Source organism: Rattus norvegicus, chromosome 13 (assembly GCF_021556685.1).
Source record: "Rattus norvegicus strain SHRSP/BbbUtx chromosome 13, alternate assembly SHRSP_T2T, whole genome shotgun sequence".
Classification (NCBI taxonomy): Eukaryota; Metazoa; Chordata; class Mammalia; order Rodentia; family Muridae; genus Rattus; species Rattus norvegicus.
In genome coordinates, this window is record NC_141546.1 from 76,719,534 (window position 1) to 76,738,510 (window position 18,977).

An 18,977-nucleotide genomic window follows, 5' to 3' on the forward strand; every position below is an offset into this window, starting at 1 on the left:
ATGCTGATAAACAAAACTCAGGGTAATGTGAGGTCCAGAGAAGAGATACCAACGAAGATGGGGGAATTTGTCACACGGCTCTACTCACCTGTGCAAATTCTTCTCAGAGTTCTCCAAAGCCATTATGGATGAAGAAACCACGCAGGAAAGAAACAATAAGCACATCTCACCGATTTCCAAAGCCTGTGTCCTTAATGCATCTCTATATTCTATAACATAATTTTATTTGTCTTTTCTTCATTAAGATACACAGAACATAAATACTAGTGTATTAAAGGAAAACAGCATCAGTAGCTGATAATAAAAGGGTTTTGAAGACTATTAGAGTTTATTAGCAAGAAACATTCAGATATTCTAGCATCAAATGTAACACATACGTTTCTAATATGTACTCCGTAATGTACGCGTTGTACTCATGTGACTCTTTAGAATCGCTCTACTCTCATACATAAAAACACACACAGACATCATTGCACTGGAGGTACACATGCTATGTAGAGAATGACTTGTGCCTCAAACACCCCTCTTATTTCTCTGTTAGCATCAAAGGTGGGCTCAGAAAACATCAGTTAAAAATAAAGATGATGCCAATGGGACACTGGCTTTTTTCAGTCTCTAGCTTATCCATGAAACCTAGCATCCTTTCTCACCCTTGTATAGTCATACCACAATCATGTGTCTAAAAGACGGCCTCCTGTGAGGTAGCAAGTAGACCCACCCTGGAAGGTGAGTTTAAAGGTTTTTTTTTTCTTCAATGGCTAAAATGCTCTTGGCCATTTAACATCAGACAGTTCCTTCTCTTTGCCTCTGCATTGCCACACAGCAGCCCAAAACTTTATGTTCCTCAGGAACAGTCTTCTTCCCATCTGGCTCATGATGCAGGCATTAAGGACCACTCCATGGACCTCTAGAAAATGAAGGGTAGCTGACCTGTTGGACCTTGTGGTCTTTGTGGCTCAATTGGTCTTAAGAAGACTCTCATTGAAGACAATATTCCTGGCATCCATGATAAAGAATAATAGATCATTCTAAAATGCTTTTTCCTTTAAAGCTTATATAAGCCAAAAAAGGTCTTAGATTCCTCAAAATTGATCAGAGAGAGTTGAGATATGTTGACATATAAATGGTCAGCAACGGTAAGATTAAATACTGCCCCTAGGTAGCTGCTGTGGGCCCATATCTGGCCAGTAGTGCAGTAATTCAACTTCTTCTCCTCCATTAGCACCAGATCCCCAGGATACTTAAAGTTCCTCATATAGACCTTGTGGCTTAGGGGCTGGCTGTTGCAAGACTGACCCCGGAAGTATACTTTGGAATATACGAAGTACAACCCAGCCTCATTGATCACAAGGCCGCCTTTCTTATACTTCACTCCAGAGATCAAAGCAGTTCCATATGTGTCTTCCCATTCCAGAGGGATGGACCTTGAGCGGGGGTTCCCTGTAATAAACCAGAGAGGAGCATTCAGCCAGAAATGTTCACATATCTGACACTCTAAGCTTCCAAGGCAAAACTGTGGGGCCTCCCTTAACAAAAGTTCTAACCAGAATGACAGCTGATGCGAGTGACTTAGGAGTTAAAACATGGTCCACCGCTGAGTTTCTTCAACACATTTGTCAAATTCCCCACCTCATTTTAATCATCCATGTGTTTAGGACAAATTCGGTGTGTGCCTCAAGTGAAACTCGGGGAAGATTATTAGGATAACTTCAGTACTTTGTAATAAACACTTTATGACCTAAACTAGTACCAATACTTCCGGGCTTAGGGACCCCTCCATAAAGAAAGGGATCTCTGGAGCTCTACATCTGGACAAAGTCTCATGATTATGTAGTCCATTCATTTAGTATGGATTCCTTGGCCTCTTCTTTTGGATTAATCCCCTTCCTTTGTATTCATACAGGATTAAATGGACCAACACACAGCAAGTACTCAATAAGTGTTTATAGACCCAGACTTCTCTAAAGTCTCCAAGTGATTACAAGAGCCATGCTAGACCTCTTATTGTGATATTTACCCACATTTTGGATGTTTATTTTCCTAGTGGAGGGGCTCATAGCAATTGTACTAAACCACTTTTTCACTTTATAATCTTAGGCTGAAAGCCCACAAATGCCAAGACTGTCTCCTCTTGCTCGAAATAGATCATCATTTCACCGTCTGCTGCTCCCATTGGATCTACATCACAAGTCCCCCCCCCCCCCGCGGACTTTGAAATGGTTAAAAGGAGTATATGCTTTGCATGGGCAAGATCAAATCATACACAATTCCATAGCAGTGGGTTTTGTCAGATTAGGGTCATGAGATCCAAGAGACAAAAGAACGATCTTGAGTGATAACTACAGTTGTCAGTCATACTTTCCAAGAGCTGCAATGGAAAATGAGCAGTTGGTCCACATTTTTCCAAAGGCTTCCTGTCCCCCACCCACTCCTTCCAGACACAAACCTGTTAAGTGGGCCACACTCCTTGGCTTTTTGGTTTCAGAGGGTGTGCTGGGGTTGGCTGCATAATAGAGAGATAAAAGACATGTGAAAATTATTGTGATAGAGAGACCACCTACTATCTTAATGGGACTACAAATCCCATCATTTAAATATAAGATTTTCAGAGCCTAAGATGAAATATTCTAGTACACACTCACCGAGAAAATCTAAACTGGGAGACTCACAGGAGTCTGTATTTCAAAAACTGTTTAAAAAGACAAGATAGGGGAAAGGCAGATATATGCCTAAATTGCATTGCAATAAAGCAGTGAATACACTTAGGTAGAGCTTAACTGTCACTCCATTTAGAGCTTGCCTTGACCCCTTTAGGTTAAGATTACTGCCCTAATTATGATTGGCAAAAGATCCTAGAAGCTGACTGACTATAATGATGGAGGCAATCAATGTGCACCCAGGCTGTTAATCTGGGGTTCTGTATCCCCTGATTCTGCTGACTGATACGAGTCTAGAAAACACTACTGATTCCCCTCCGGACCATCAGCCTACATCTATCCCCACATGGACTCTATTAAGACCTCCTCACAGATCATGAGGTTGTCCAGGTTGCCTTTGCCTCACTTCCCTTCCGTCATCACACCCAGTGCTTGCCCACAGCAGGAGTCCTGTGACCTGATTATGTCCTTTCTTCCCTGCCCCTGGGCCTTTGCTCATTCTGTCTGCAACACCCTCCAGATGAGATCTCAGGGTTAAATTCCCGTCAATTCTCTAATGACGATCTTCACTGCTCTTTTGTCAACTATGACCGTTCAACCTTCGAAACCAAAAATCCCTCTGTTTTTTCCTTTCTTAATACTTCTGGCTTCTCCTTACTGAGGCAATTATAAAAAACTTGTCTTTCCTTCCTTCTTGTCGAGGAAAACTGCACCTTTCTGCAATAAACACTTTATGACTAAACTAGTACTAACACTGCTAGGCTTTGAGAGCCTGGCCACCAAGTCTTTCCCTACTGGTATTTTACAATATGGTAAAGTCACAAGAGCATTTAGCCTTGTTTAGCATAGCATTAGTAAATTAAATTGATGTAATTAAAATTTATAATATTCTTAAAAATGAACACTATTTCTCTAACTTCAAATACTTCAGCTAAGGTAGAACTCTCGTACTGGGCTTCATGAATTCAGCTAACTGATACATTAAAAAATATTTATAGGAAGGTACTTGTCCACCTCAGGTTTGGAAGTAGACTATGAAACACACACTGAGTGTGAAAATAGCCCGGTCTATTTAGATCATCATAGAAACAACTGTGTCCTCTCTAGCACCTAGAACCAGCCCCCCTTGAAAAAAAGGGAGGAACAGGATAGGCAAGACTAGACCTTTTATACACCACAAACCACCTGAACAGCTAACCTGCCACACACTAACAGGAAATGAAGCTGGGAACCACACGCTGCTTATCTTTAAATTCTTCATACAATCTAGTATAATGTTACTTTCATAAAATATACTCCCATAAATATCTGCCGGAGAGGTTCTAGCAATATCCAGAAATACAAGGAAAGACTTTTCCTGCCTCAGGCTCCTTACATGTGAAATGTGGAATGTCCTCTCTGCTCCCTGACCATGCACACCTCTTCCCTCCAAGAGAAGAGGGGTCTGATTGATCCCTTGTGCATCAGCACAAACCACTCTATAAAGGACTTTCCCAGACCGCTCTACTCTGCATCCTTCTTAGTACGGATTGGAATTGTATTGTTGGTTCGTGTTTGTTCCTCTTCTCTACTGTGCTTGCTGAGAAAAGGCATCCGTCTTTCTCTCTCATCCTCAATCACCAAGACTCAGCCTCTGTCATAGGAGGCTCTCTAAAAACCTTGTAGATACATAAGATGTCCAGTTAGCTAACCACGGGGAAGGTAACAGTATAAAAAGATGGCTGCTGCGTGAGAAAAGGCACTTGCTGCCGAGTCGGAGCTCCTGAGTGTGATCCCTGGAACCCACAGGGAGAAGGAGAGAACTTATTCCCACAAGTTATACATGTGTGCTTGTGTATGTAAACACACAAGAAAAAAAATGTTTAGAAAAAGTATTTTCTTAGAAGTTTAAAAACATGCATGCATACTTTCATAATGAGTATTAAACTGAAAATGGCCTTTGATAACTTGTCTGTTTACCTAACAGTATGAAGAATATGCTATTCATGGCATTAAAAGTCTCACAAGGTGGTTTGGGTTGCTGTTCGTGATGTTCCCCTATTGATGTGCCGAAGTGTATTCAACTCATCTTCTACTCTGAGAGTTCGGTTTCTTCCAAACGGTTGTCGTTTTATCAGAAAGCGATGAACACTCCCAGCCAAAAGAACCCTTCGGTGATGCGATGACAAGGTAGACTGACAGTTCAAGACCTCGGTATGAACTTTCTTAGTGTTCTTCAGAATTCTTACAGCAATCTCCATGCATGCTGGATGAAACTTGTGCCAAACGTGGCTTTTCCTCTCTCTCTCTCTCTCTCTCTCTCTCTCTCTCTCTCTCTCTCTCATTTGATAATCTTTGGGGTTTTTTTCTTTTTATGAATTTGATTGAAGAAATAAATACTCCTTTTTTTAAATAAGCTCCTCTTAATAGTAAAGTTTCAATTTTTGACGTTCTTGTGATGGTTTATCAATTTCTGAAGATAACCACTGGGTAGGCGACCTGACTCATCTGTTCATTTGACTTCTCTTCACTAAAATGATTCCATCGAGTGGGTGAAAATGAGTGAGTGCCATCTGTTTCATAAGCCACGCTCCACTGATTTTCAAAATGATTTCATTTCAGAAATCCTGAGAAGTTTCATTTTTCTAACAAGTCATTTTCCACTGTGCCTGTGTAAACTGGGCTCTGGTCCTTAGAGACTTGAATGCAGAGCTGAAAACCAGAGCACACCATAGTGACCCCTGAAAGAGCTTATATCCCCTTCCTTCCTTCCTTCCTTCCTTCCTTCCTTCCTTCCTTCCTTCCTGTCTCTCTCTGTCTGTCTCTCTCTCTCCCTCTCTCTCTCCCTCTCCGTCTCCCTCTCCCTTCCTCCCTTTCTTTCTTCCTTCTTTCTTTCCTTCCTTCCTTTCCATTAATTAATTTATTTATTCACTTTACATCCGGGTTGCAGCCACTCCCCCATCCTCCCTCACACAGTCCCTCCTCCTACCCCTCCTCTTCTCCTTTGAGAAGCGGGAGCGACCCCCACCCCCACCCCCCCCCCCCCGATATCAATCCACTCTGGCACATCAAGTCACTCAGGATTAGGCACATCCTCTCCCACTGAGGCCAGACATGGCAGCCCAGTTAGGGGAGTGGGATCCACAGGAAGGCAACAGATTCAGGGACAGCCCCCACTCCAGTTGTTGAGGGACCCACATGAAGACCAAGCCGCACTGAGTGTGGAGCCAGCACTCCTTTTGATGGAAGGTTCGGTTTTCTTCAGTTATTAGGATAAAACTGTTGTGTTGCCCTTGCAAGAGACACCAGCTTTGCATTTGCTTCTCATTTCTCAGCCGTTATTGAAAGGTGGGAGTTTCTCTGTGCGTTGTAAAGTCTTAATAGATAGCAAGGCGTCAGGGGACTGTTCTCTTAGCCCCAGTTTCATACCAGGGAAGCTGGGCATTGAACCTAATTGGTCTAATATTGTGCATCTAGTATTTTTGCCTCTGTCCTTAGGAGTCACAGTCACCACAATGTAAGATGGGACCAAGATATCCATGGAAGGAGCCAAGGGAAAAGATCCAGGGCTGTATGTGTGCTCCTTTCCAGTCAAGTCCAAATTCTATTGAGTTACGTTCGATATTCATTCAGATACACTGATATTGAGCAGTAAACTACCTTTTCACACTGAACAAAGAGTTAAAAGTTCCTCAGGATTTTGTGCCTAGGAATCATGAGCCCAAGAATGGGACGGAATCTCAAGCATCCTCACAACTTTGTTGAGTGTTGAGTTCCTCCGGGAACTCAAAAGACAGACATAAAAGTACTTACCTATTTGCTTTTCAAAAGATGATACTCTAAGGCTGTGGTTGGTGAACTAGTGGGGGGGAAAAAAGAGTCATAGAATAAATGTGGAGTTATTTAAGCCAAGGAGGCAGAAGTCACAGCAGTCCATAGAAAGAGGACTCAAATATGTCAGACCCTGACTGAGTTAGAGTTTGGCCATGCAATTGTATCTAGAGTTATAGTAAGGCTTCTAAGTCTTTTCAAAGAGATTTATTTACACTTCTGAACAAGATTTAAAGTTTATCTTCTTCCTTGAATCACTAAATATGAAGCAATAAAAAGTTCATCAAACACCATTGACAAGTGAGAGAAGAATAATTATTTGCTTCGAATTGTCTAGAAGGTGGAAAATAACTTCCTTTGAGCAGTGGTTCTCAAGGGAACACCGCAGCTCTTTAATACAGTTCCTCATGTTGTGGTGACCCCCAGCCATAAAATGGCTCCCCCACTAAGGGGTCATGACCCACAGGTTGAGTGAGGATCACTCTCTTTGAGGGAGTGAACGCCTGCTTCTCCAACTAGAAAGAAGAGACTATAACAACTCTTTTCTAAAAGCGAGGGGATCAATAAGATCTTTGCCATTCAAAACAAAACAACAGCAAAAACCTCAAATCATTGCAAACAACACAGTGGCCCACATGGGCCATAGCAAGTCCCTACTCCCACACAGCAGAGTCCAGGAACTCAAGGGCCTATTAACCCATGTGCTAGACTTACCTCACGGAGTTCTGCCAGTTCCTTCTGTAGATGAAAGAGTTGATACATTCCTAACCCCATTCCAACCAGAGCCACCAGCACCATGAAAAATATCACCGGTAGCCACAGCTCTATGTTGTCCTTCTTCTTTAGAGGGCTTAGTGGAGGCAGCGGGGGTGGTTGGGAAGGCGGTGGTAGTGGTGATGGAGGTGGTGGTGGAGGCGGTGGTCTCCTTTGTCCTGGCCCTCTAGGCCCAGAGGATGGACAAGAAAAAACTGACCCTGGAGGAGCCCAAGGAGAAGTGGCACTGCTGTCTACCCAGTAGATCTGGGGACATGGGTAATTCACGGGCTGCTGCATGGCACCCAGCCCCAGGAAAGGGTTTCCTCCTCTCAGTCTTGTGGAGACTGAAGTGTCAAGGACAGGACTCTGATGCTGACTGCTCCAGAGAAGGTAAGTGAGTTTTCTTTATAAAGTTTCCACAGTCAAGGGAAACACCTCTCTCCAGTTCTCTTCTCTTTGCTTCTCCGTGAGACACCCACTCATTTGCATCTGAAGCTGAGAAGCCTTAAAAGAAAAAAAAAAGCTCACAGCAACCCCAGGAAGTTTCCGCCCACAAATTTCTGACGAAAACTCTTCGAAGTTCCAATTGGCATCTCTGTGCTCACTGGTAAACCAGGCTTACCTGCCTGAGGTCCCACTCAGCAAATCAGCGCTGGATACCCCTAGAGGACATTAGCTATTCCACAGCTGCAAGACCTGTGCTATGGGGTGTGTCCTGTGAGGGCTGTTGGTGCTAAGGCACTGGGAAAAGACCAAGGCGTTTGGCTAGGGAAGCGATCTCTACAATCCGAGCACAGGGAATTTAATCCTCAATTGCTGTCCTTCCCTCTACCGAGCCCCCATTTCATAGTTGAGAGGGTAAAAGTCGCCCCACCCATTCCACAGATTGGATCAGAGGTTACAAACCACCACCAGGCCCATATATCCTTGGTACCACAGGATTGCTTTCCTATCACCAATGTTTTTGGTTCCCTTAGTTGCCCTCTTTCAAAATTGAGATCGCACGCAATAAAAATGCGTACTTCTATTCTCTTTGGAAACAGAAGAGTAGGACACATCCCCTGGCCATCTCTGAACACCAGGCAGCCCTGCCCCCACTGCGCCTGCCTCCTATCCCACTTCCCCTTCCTACTCTGTAATCATTTAACTTCACAATCCCTATTCTGGTTACCAAATGAAACTTGAAGTGCCTAATTCAGAAGAGTTTGGGTAAGCGGTAAATAATTCTTTTCTATAGCAAGTGTACCTTAAGCATCGCACAGGACAGACTGAGCATTACTCAACATTTACAGCAAATTTATGCCTTTCTAAAAACTGACCACTCCCTAGGTTTGATTTCAGTCTTCTGGCCCCACATACACAGCATTTATGTATGCCTAACAACCTCTAAGAACTCAGCCTTGGTTCCCATCACTTCCCCATATAAACCATACAAATCCCAGTAAGTTCCTATACTCCACCTTTTTTTTGGGGGGGGGGCAACTCTACTCTTTAAGAGGTTTTAGTTTTTATCTTCTGCGTTGGGATGTCTGGGATGAGCACCTTACCTCTCTCGCCTATGCTGAAAAACTCCCAAAGTGTTATATCTCTGCTACCTTCATCCTGATCCGCCCCAGCTGCTAATTCTCCTGAGTCACTCTGCTGCTGGCAAGCTCAGGCTGCTCTTTCCTTTTGCCCCCGGCCAGCCAGACCTGCTTTTTCTCACCTGCGACACATTTCTCATCTTCCCCTCCTTCATTATTCCCACAGCTGCTCTCCTGGTATCAGATTAGTCTCTCCTGGCTTTTCTACCTCAGCTCCCAGCCTTATTCAGTTATCGCATCTTCAGTTATTGTCTTTCCACATCTCTTTGTCCCTCTTTTGAATCATTTTTTTTCCATAGAGGATTCGAAATATCCAACCCCTACTAGAGTCCACCAATCCCAGGGAGAGAGTCCTAGCTGAAAGAGACAAGAGAGAAACTTGTGGAAACTCGGTTGGCGTTTGGTAGTGCCGTTCTGTAAGTGGCAAGACTGAGAAAGAATAAACACCCCTGTGAACAGACTCGGGGAGCCATTGCATTGGTACTGAGACCTTGTTAATGAAAAGAAATCGCCATTCTAAGTAGAACGTAGCTCTGTAGCTGCTGAAGGCAAATGGAGTGCAAGAGCCAACAGGCTGGTGGCCTCTACTTTCTGGAACCTCAAATCGAGTCCTTGCAGCCTCCTACTCCTACGACTCCAGGGAATTAGCCTTAAAGTTGGCTCGATAGACTACAGGCCAGAGCTCCAGGGGTGACTCAGGAGCAGCAGAGGGTGACACAGAGCCAGGAAATCTGCTATTTACCTTAATGAGCCTAGGGAAGCCCTTTGAGGCAATCTGCCAAGCAGACAGACAGCTCAGACAGGAACTTCTCAAACGTGAGCAAAGACCACACAGCACATCCCAAGTTTGGGTTTGTGAATTTATGAACGAGAGCCCACTAGTTCAACTTCTCTGAGTACCTCCAGGGATGCTCAGTTGAGTCCCTTAAAACCTCTAGCAGCTAATGAAGGACCATCCTAGCCTCTGCTTTTATCTCTGCTTTGTAAAATGCTACCCACCTTTCCGATTTCTGCCAGCATTATACCTACAAAGAGAACCTCACTGTCTATGAGCTGCTTTCTCACTTGTTTCTTGTGAGTTTGAATATCAGTCATATATTTCTGGGGCAATCTACTTTCCTGTCGAGTGTATTTTTCTGTTTGCCACTTAAAAGGTGTTTACCTTCTTGTCTTAGTTAGGGTTTCATTGCTGTGAAGAGACACCATGACCAAGGCAACTCTTACTCAGCCACACATTTCACTGGGGCTGGCTTACAGTTTTAAAGGTGCAGCCCATTATCATCATGACAGGAAGCATGGCAGCGTGCAGGCAGACATGGTGCTGGAGGAGCCGAGAGTTCTACATCTTGATCTGAAGGCAGCCAGGAGGAGCATTGGGTAAAGCCTGAACATAGGAGACCTCAAAGCCCAGTAATTCACTTTCACCAACAAGGCCATACCTCCTCTAATAAAGGTCACATCGCCTAATAGTGCCATTCCCTGTGGCCAAGCATTTAAACACATGAATCTACAGGGGCCAAACCTATTCAAACCTCACACCCCCTCCATTCTGATTTTCAGGATCTTCTTATACTACACACACACACACACACACACACACACACACACACACACACACACGGTTGCCTTTAGACATTGCAATGTCTTCTCCCATACCCATACAGACTTCACGTGTGGGTTTTAAAAGATCCCGACCTCACTTTTGCTTATGAGTCTGGAGTCTCTCTTTAGGTTTCCGTTTCTATGTGTATGACAGAAGAACTGAGAGAAACCTGTTTAGAAGACAGAAAGATTGATTTTGCCCATGACATCAGGGGGTTCAGTGCATGGTTGGTGGCATGGGTGAACATCATAGGAGGGGTTTATTGTAGAGCAGAGCTGATCACCTCATGGTAGCTAACCAGCACTGGGCTTGCTTTTATAACAAAGCTCCTCCCCGCAAACCTATTAGGCATATGTAGATTAGTCAGTTCATGAGATCAGAATCTTAAGGATCTAATTACCAGGTTCCTAGAAGCCCTCTTATATTGGAGAGCATGCCTTGGATGCTTGAGCTCTAAGGAGACTTCTACAATTCAAACCAGGAGCCAGAAGGATGGCTCAGCGGTTAAGACCATGTCCTTTTTTTGCAGGGGACCTGACTTCAGTCCCAACTCATCATAGGCAGCTCACAGCTACCTACAGCTCCACAGTGCACAGTGCCCCCTTCTGGCCTCCCAGGCACAGGCAGCTGCATTCACAAGCACATGCCCACACGTAAGACACACATGCACATACATACTTAAAAATAAGAAAGAGAAGTTTCGGAAGTGCACACCTTGTACTATGTATGAACTGATTTCCTCAAGCCCATCCCTCCCTCGTTTCTTCTACTGAACCACTGTGGCATAGTTACCATGGTTCCACTGATGACATCTTATACCTCTCATTTTTGTTTGATCTATCCGTCCATCTTTCCTGGTAAGAAAATTATGCAGCCACACCTTCCTCTCTGTGTCAGGAACCTCAGAGGCAGGAAAATCCCAACTCAGACTCCCCTTAAAAATCAGTCCCAGATCCTGCTAAGACTGAACCCCCAGTGAACTAGACTGTTGAGGGGAGGGCGGCAATGGGGGGAGGGTTGGGAGGGGAACACCCATAAGGAAGGGGAGGGGGGAGGGGAATGTTTGCCCGGAAACCGGGAAAGGAAATAACACTCGAAATGTATATAAGAAATACTCAAGTTAATAAAAAAAATAAAAGTTTAATGACCTAAAAAAAAATTATGCAGCCCTCATCATGGCATTATAGATGTGGATTTCTTTCCCCTTTATAGAGACAGAGTGTCTCTATGTACCCAAGCTGACTCCCAACTCAGTATATACCCAGGCTGGCCTCCTACTTGTAGCAATCCCCCTACCCCCTTTTCTTAAATTCTGGAATAACAGATGCTCACCATCATGTCCAGCAACTTTAGAGATGTCTTGACTGTTTTGACAGTCCGTTAGGCAAAATCTTTCTCTTTGCTCTGAAAAAAAAAAAAAACCCTATTTGCGTATTTTTAATCTCCCACATGTGTTAGCAGAGAAAACACTCATGTTTGAAAAACATCCCACAGACTAGTAACTACAATTGAAACAACCTGAGAGAAGTGCTGGACAAGGAAGTGTATCATTGTCATTGTTAAGAATGACGTATTAACATATTAACATATTCTCTTCATAGGTGAGCCAGGGAAATGAGGGAATCCTGGTGACAGAAACAGGACGCATTCAAGCCAAGGGCATTGTTTCCCAACGACTTGCACTCTTTCTTTCTGTTACTGTTTGCTATCCCTCTTTACTTCCACCGACGTGATCCAATTGGTTCAGGAAAATCTACTAGTCAGAAAACACTGTTTACTGCAACTTAGTAGGTGAATGTCTAGACCTTGCCTTACTTTAAATTGGATAGGTTCACTCCTCAAAAGAAAGAGGGTGTGGTAAGTGTAACGTGTTTCTTATCACACCAGACTGAAGAGGGCTGTGGTCGGGCCGTGATGACAGTAGTGATGGGTAGAAATTATTCTTCAACCCTTGATAACACATGCGACAGTATTGTTGTTTTCTCAGAACTATTTGCTTTCTTCCTTCTGCAGCTCATGGATATCAGTCAGGGCTGGTCGGGGAAATGAAAGTTACTCAAACTATGAGGAGCAATGGAAGACTTAATATAATGAAAGGCTAAGTGTTTTGCTTTGTTTTGTTTTGTTTTTAAGGTTATGAAGGCCAACTTTTAAAACGTTTAAGGGATACAACCAAAACTTCCAGCTCCTAACAGCATTGAGTCTGGTGATGGTTAGGGGGCCCCAAGAATGTAGAAAAACACCCACAGTGGCCTCTGCTATATTTAGCTGTCCTCTAGGAGCTACTGTCAAGGGCAGCAGCTTCTCCTTCCCACCTTCTAACCCTCACTCAGTTGTCACTTCCCAGTGAACTCTACTTAGTATCCTACTTGTAATGGAGAATGGGAATGATGGTTGTCATCTCTGGCCCTACTCTCCTGGAGGCAGGGGTGGGGGTGGGGGGAGTGGAAGGGTGGAGATGCTCCTGAGTATTAACAAATTGTATGTTGTGCTTTGTATCTACTTAATTCGCCATCACTGAATTCATAAGTAGATCCTTGGCTGATTGGTGAAAGCAAGAGAGTCCCAGGTCAGGAACAGGACATCAGCCAGGAATGCTATGTACTCTACGTGCCCAGATGTTAGGAGTTGCTTGGTAGCTCTCCTGTGGAAGCCTGAAGACACTGACTTTTCCTTCCTTTCACTAAGTTGGTTCATATGATTCTATGCTACTTTGTAATTTTAATATCTTTTCGCGGCACCATTTCAATATCAGTGGCTTCTCATTGACCTTAGGGTAAAATATGAACTCTATATTTATTTGAACTTCTTTACTTCCACAGCCCTGAGGTATCTAGGCTTCAGTCACACCATAAGTTCACAGTTGAGCCAAAATGATAGCCCAGAGAGGGCCTAATGTGAGAATGATCATAAGAATATTTAAAACTAGCTCATAAGCAGTGTTTTCAAGTGCCTCTCAAGGGTGAAGGGTCTAGTACCTATAGAGGAAGTGAGGCGGGGTATGAGGCACACCTCATAAGTATCTAGTAAGACTGGAAATATGTGCGTCTCGTGGGCACGTATTTTTGAGACAGTGTGTCATGTACTCCAGACTGGCCTCAAACTCACTGCATATGTAGTCAACAGTAACTCTGAACTCCCAGTTCCTACACATCCACCTCCCAGGTGTTGGGATGGCATACCTGTGCTCTATTACCTATTTTGAGGCACCTTTCTATGGGACTGTTTTTGATGTTTGAACTTCTACATTAGAAAAAAAGAAAAACACATGTCACGATGGGTTTGTGGGAAGTATACTCACCAGAGGCTGACTTAAATGTCAAGGTCGTTGCATCTGGCACCCACTGTTTCCTCTGAGTACTTTGCAGATATTGTGTAGGGCATGCAGCTGGATGCTTCAAGAGCTTCCCAACCTTAAGGTAATCTCATGAGAAATCACTTGTAAGCACGCAATTTTTCTGTCACAGGTTTACTTGCTGTCTGTCACAGACCTTGGAAAAATAGGGAAATTAGAGCCTGCTTTAGTAGTTGGTTATTTTATGAATAAGATCCCTCCCAGGAGCCAAATTTGAAAATTATTGCCACTGCTTCTGTTTTGGATAAAACATAGACTTGGTGACTTAAACAATAGAAACACATTTCCTCCCAGTTTGGTAGACCAGAAGTCCAAAGTCAGAGTACTATAGTAGGTGGGTTCTACCTGCCGAGTTTTCTCTTCTTGCCTTGCCCCTTATTTCACAAAGACAGTCACTGGGCTTCAGAAACATAAGAGGGTTCCCCCAAGATTCCAAGATCCCACAGGCAGAAAGGGAAAAAATCAGCAAGAAAACCTGGCCTGTCTCCTAGTGCTTTTCCACAAAATCAGAAATGTCTGTAAATGAAAACACCCAGCAGCTGGTCTCTGCTCAAGTTCAGCCACGTATGTGTTCAGCATCTAGGATACCTAAGACACCATGAACGCTGCAAGGGCAGGCAGGACAGCCCCGGGGTCTTAAGGAACTGGGAGTGCCTCTAATGTCATCCTCCCTCTCTCTCCACTTCTCCTGACCATTTATGGTTTTCATGAGCAAATATGAATGCAGTGTTCTTTTGGACTAGATTGAGAGGAAAAGTGGAAAGAAAGAGGCATTTATTCAGTGCCTACCACACACCAAGTTTTCTAGGAACAATATCAAGCAACTTTATTTGATTCTCGAAGGGACTTCTCAGGTAAGTATAATGATCCCCACTTGGCAAATGATTCAGGGAAGTTAAAGAACCCATGAGATGGTTGGACTTGAATATGAATTCAGGGCTTTGTAGTAGACCTCATTACACCCATTGACTTCATCTTCTTCTCATGCCTGTCTTCTCGTCCCTGCAGCGTCTCACATCCTCTCAGGGTGCCTTCGAAAGTAAAGCTCCCCAAGTGTTGCTTACTTTTTTTACTGTTAGTAAACACCTGACCAGAAGCAACCTAAGAGAAGGATTTCGGTTTTGTTTGTTTGGGGCTTAAAGTCAGATACAGTCCATCCTGGCAGAGGTGACAGTAGTTGGTCACATTACATTTGTGGTCAGAAAAACACAGAATAGACAAGAAAGTTGAGCAAGGTTATGAAAGCTGTGCCCCACAGTGAACCACCTCCTCCAGTACATTCTACTTCAAAGGCCCCACGGTCTCACACTCCACCCCCCAAGTAACTGGAACTCCCTTCTCCTTTCTAAATTCAAGCATCTTCCTGGGGAATGTTTCAAGGTGTGGGATTTTAGAATCTGTCATCTCTTACAGATGGTTCACAGGAAATCCTCACCAAGGGCTTCCTGAGATCAATTCTTAGCCCTTGGCTGAGGTCAAACAACTTACCACTTACTGTTGGGTTGTGCAAACTCTACGAATAGAGCTATATAACCAGACCGCAAAGGCAGCTCCACTAGACTGAGTTACTTGAGGGCTTGGAGAAATACAGCTTCTGACACTGGGTCTCCACTGTCGTAATCATCAAAGAATGGCACACAGAGAATGAGTTCCTCTGAGTAGTCCCTGTCTCACACATGCCAAGGACCAGAGATGTTGTGGTTCAACAAGGTTCCGGGCACAGAACTGTACAAAAGGTCTCTGAGATTCCTGCTGTCTCCAAAGACTATGGTTCCATGTTGAGGTAGAGGATAAGTAAAGGGTGAGATGATGAAGTGGATGAAAGGAAAAGAGGATCAAGGAGGACAAAAGATGAGGCACTGAAGAAAGAGACATTGATTGTGGAGATTGAAAGGTAACTGAAAAGGAGAAAATGTCAGGTGTGCGACTTAGTTGTGAATGTGGCTGTATGACACCATTTCAACTAGAGGAGCAATGCCAACATGAATAATACATCTCTGGCTTTCTAGGATACAGATGGCCTTGCTCTTTTTGCCTTTTCTTGCCTTTTTCTATACTGTATTTGTTCTCACATATAACTCTGGTAAAAAAAAAAATCTGGGAAAGGGATTGAGAGCATTACTAGAGAAGGAAACTATTCTGATGTCTATTAGGAACAAACTCCTCTGACCCTGGCCATTCAAATTGTCAACCCAAGCATAACAGAACAAGGGGTTCTGGATGTGGAGGCTGAAGGCCTTAATTGTTCTCTGAGAAATTTTAGCCAACTCATGGTGATTAAATTGACCAGGAAATATTTGAAGCAGGAAATGATTTTGAGAAACCTGAAGTTTTTGTAGTTAAGAGAGTTGGAGACACCCCACCCCCGACCCCAAGGAAAAGGAACACTGGTCTTGGGTCACTAAGGATGGAGATAGACAGAAAATACAAGGAACAAGACAGAGGAAGAAATAACTGGATCTACTGGTCAGTGAGCAATGGTGAGAGCCCCACAAGAGGAGATCTCTAAAATAGAAAGTTAGATCCATAACTAACTTTATTATTGGGGGAAACTGGAAGATACTTGTATAATTGAAAATATGGAAGGATGGTTAGAAGAGTTTAGACCCCACGAGGGGGCCGTCAGATTAGTGAACTGACTTTTCTGGAAGGATTGGAATATACTGATCTGACCCCCTGGCATCGCCTGCCTAAAGAAACTAGGGTACAAGTTCTAAGACATAGAATTCAGGGTAGTGAAGGAGTCCTGGGGAAGGTGCAAGAGGAATTAATATTAATATGGAAAAGAGTTTGAAAGGCACTGTAGAAGTAGATATTTGGATGAGCTCAACAAACTAGAGGAAGAGCCTCTACAATTTTAGGCGAGCTGATCTGCTAGCACTGTTTGTTTTCATGCTAATGCTGTAACTGCACGTTTATGACCAGGTGACCTGTGATTTGGAGGTCTTTCCAAGGGTAAAAAGTTAAAATATAACTTGCTTTTTCAGGCACTGAATTGTGACTTTATGTGTGCGCCATGCTTTCTGGTGACATAGTCACATGGGGTTTTCAGGAAAAATAATGGGTTTGAGGAAAATAATGAAAGGGCTTTTGATCATGTATTGTTGTATAACAAGGAAGTGTGTATATGATACAAGACTGAGGTGAACTCAGGAGAGAAAACCTGAAATCCGTCTCTGAGCAAAGCTCAGCACAAGTTGCCCACCAACTTCCACCTACACCCTTGCCAGTGGAGACTCTGATTTTATGCAGGTCTAATCCTCCCATTCTCCAGACCCTCAAAATGACAGGCTGGTCTTCAGCAAGAAAATAGTTGGAGAATGGGCATCCCCATCGCCTTCCCCGAAATAGGTGCTCACGGGGCCTGATCAGATTCCTGGGTCTCTCTAGGCCATGGCATAAAGTCACAGCAGTGAAGTTGGTGTCTATGAGAGGCTGCTACTGCACACCAGTCCTAAAGAGATATAATGCCTTCCCCACCCAAACAGGAGCCAAAGTTCAAGGAAAATAAGCTACACTTGACACAGCCAAGCCCCATAGGAACACCCCAAGATTCCTTCCTAGTCTCTTTCTATGTGTCATACCCTAACCAACCCTAAGTTAGCCATCCAGAAGCACGAGCCCTCAAAAGACAAAACGATGAGATAACATAACTTCCCCCATGGATGCGGTGGAGGCTGGCTTGCTATACTTTATCACTAGCACTGGAAACCCATCTACCTTGTCACTACAAAGGTGAACCTTGCAACTCACCATACACACCAAGTCTATCCTCCCGATTAGAATCCTTTTTAACACACACTGAGCCACCTGAATTGATTCTCAGGACAATTGACAGTTGGGTGATAGGGCAGGACCAGAGTCGCCGGCCATCCCATGCCCCGTCTAATGCCTATTCAGGGAAAGAGGATCCCACAGGACGACTACCTTTGTCATCCATCCTGGTCCGACTTCACACTTGGGTGCTTACCAAGTATCCACTGATGCCTCCAGGCATGGTTACAAGGTTTATTCAAGTGCTAGCTCTTGAGGGCCATCCTTCACATTCGACTCTCATGTTAAATTTTGAGACTAACCCAGTGCGGCACATTCTGCAAATGCCCTGCTCAGCAGGAGAGGGGTGGGTGGCTCCAAAAGGTGCAGTAACTTTTTCAAAGTTATGTAGGCGACTATCTAATGGCAGTGGCTGGACTCAAACCCAGGCTGGTGAGATGGCTAAGTGGTTAGAGGTCCTTGATGCAAAACCCGAGGGTCTCATTTCAATCCCTGGGACCCATATGGCGAAGGCAGAGAACAAACTCCCTCAAGCTGTCCTCTGACCTCCGCATGAACACCATGGCACATGTGCCCCCCCCCAGCCCCTCCCTCCACCCATATACATATAATATACACAAAATAAAATACTTTTTTAAAAAATTATTTAATTCCTGGTGTCTTGGTTTGCTTGCTGTTGCTTCAATAAGCACAATTATCAAAAACAACATTGGAAAGAAAGAACTTAATACATCTTACCAGTTACGAGTCCATTGCAGATTGCCAGGGAAGGAGCGCAGGGCAGGAACTTAGAACTGGGGACTTGAAGTGGAGACCTTGGAGGAGTGCTTCTTACGAGCTTGTTCCATGGTCTGCACAGACTGATTTCTTATGAAACCTACGGCCTCCTGCCCTGGGATGGCATCAACCACAGTTGGCTGGGCCCTCCTGCCACATCCATCACTAGTCAAGAAAATGCCCTCCAGACCAATCCGATGGGTACATTTTCTCAACTGAGGTTCCCTCTTATCGTATGACCCTCACTTGTGTCAAATTGACAGAAAAACAAAACGCAAGACAGGATGGTTGGCTCCGGTACCCATAACACTGCCACCCAGCAGAATCCTGTTTCCCTATTTCTATGGAGCCTTGTAGACCTGTTCTTTCCTGAGACAGGGCCCATCTTACTTCTTCAGTCTTCCAAATGCTGGTCCTCTGCCCCAGAGCCAAGTCTCTACCACCTAATGCCTGAGTTTGCTGATGCAAGCCCTAGGAAATACCACAGTCTCAAGGTACCTCCCCGCTGTCTTCTGTGGCCGTATGGAGGTCAGCCTGCTGGACTTTTCAGAAACCCACAGGCATTAACACTGCAGAGGTGAATGTTTGCAACTTACTGCCTACATGTAGTCCATCTTCCCTGATTGGAAACTTGAAACATACACCGAACCACCAGAATTTAT

At 44.1% G+C, this 18,977-nt stretch overlaps 1 protein-coding gene across 3 annotated transcripts; it reads right to left on the minus strand.

The window, feature by feature from the left end:
• Positions 1–203: 203 nt before the first annotated feature.
• Positions 204–18,739, minus strand: Faslg (Fas ligand). 3 transcript variants are annotated; one of them, XM_087580069.1, is made up of 7 exons: positions 18,277–18,739; positions 13,711–13,900; positions 11,742–11,813; positions 7,182–7,727; positions 6,450–6,495; positions 2,447–2,503; positions 204–1,440 (listed from the first exon to the last, which is right to left on the minus strand). In XM_087580069.1, exons 4-7 carry the CDS (start codon positions 7,518–7,520, stop codon positions 1,046–1,048), a joined length of 837 nt encoding a protein of 278 aa, XP_087436195.1. In that variant the 5' UTR covers positions 7,521–7,727; positions 11,742–11,813; positions 13,711–13,900; positions 18,277–18,739; the 3' UTR covers positions 204–1,045.
• Positions 18,740–18,977: the final 238 nt, after the last annotated feature.

Bases quoted from the DNA above. Each gene is read 5' to 3' on its own strand.
- Faslg (XM_087580070.1), bottom strand. From the start codon at position 7,520: ATGCAGCAGCCCGTGAATTACCCATGTCCCCAGATCTACTGGGTAGAC. The intron at 6,496-7,181 runs GTAAGTCTAGCA...CCCCCCCACTAG, and splicing joins AACTGGCAGAACTCCGTGAG to TTCACCAACCACAGCCTTAG. The intron at 2,504-6,449 runs GTAAGTACTTTT...TCTATTATGCAG, and splicing joins ATCTTTTGAAAAGCAAATAG to CCAACCCCAGCACACCCTCT.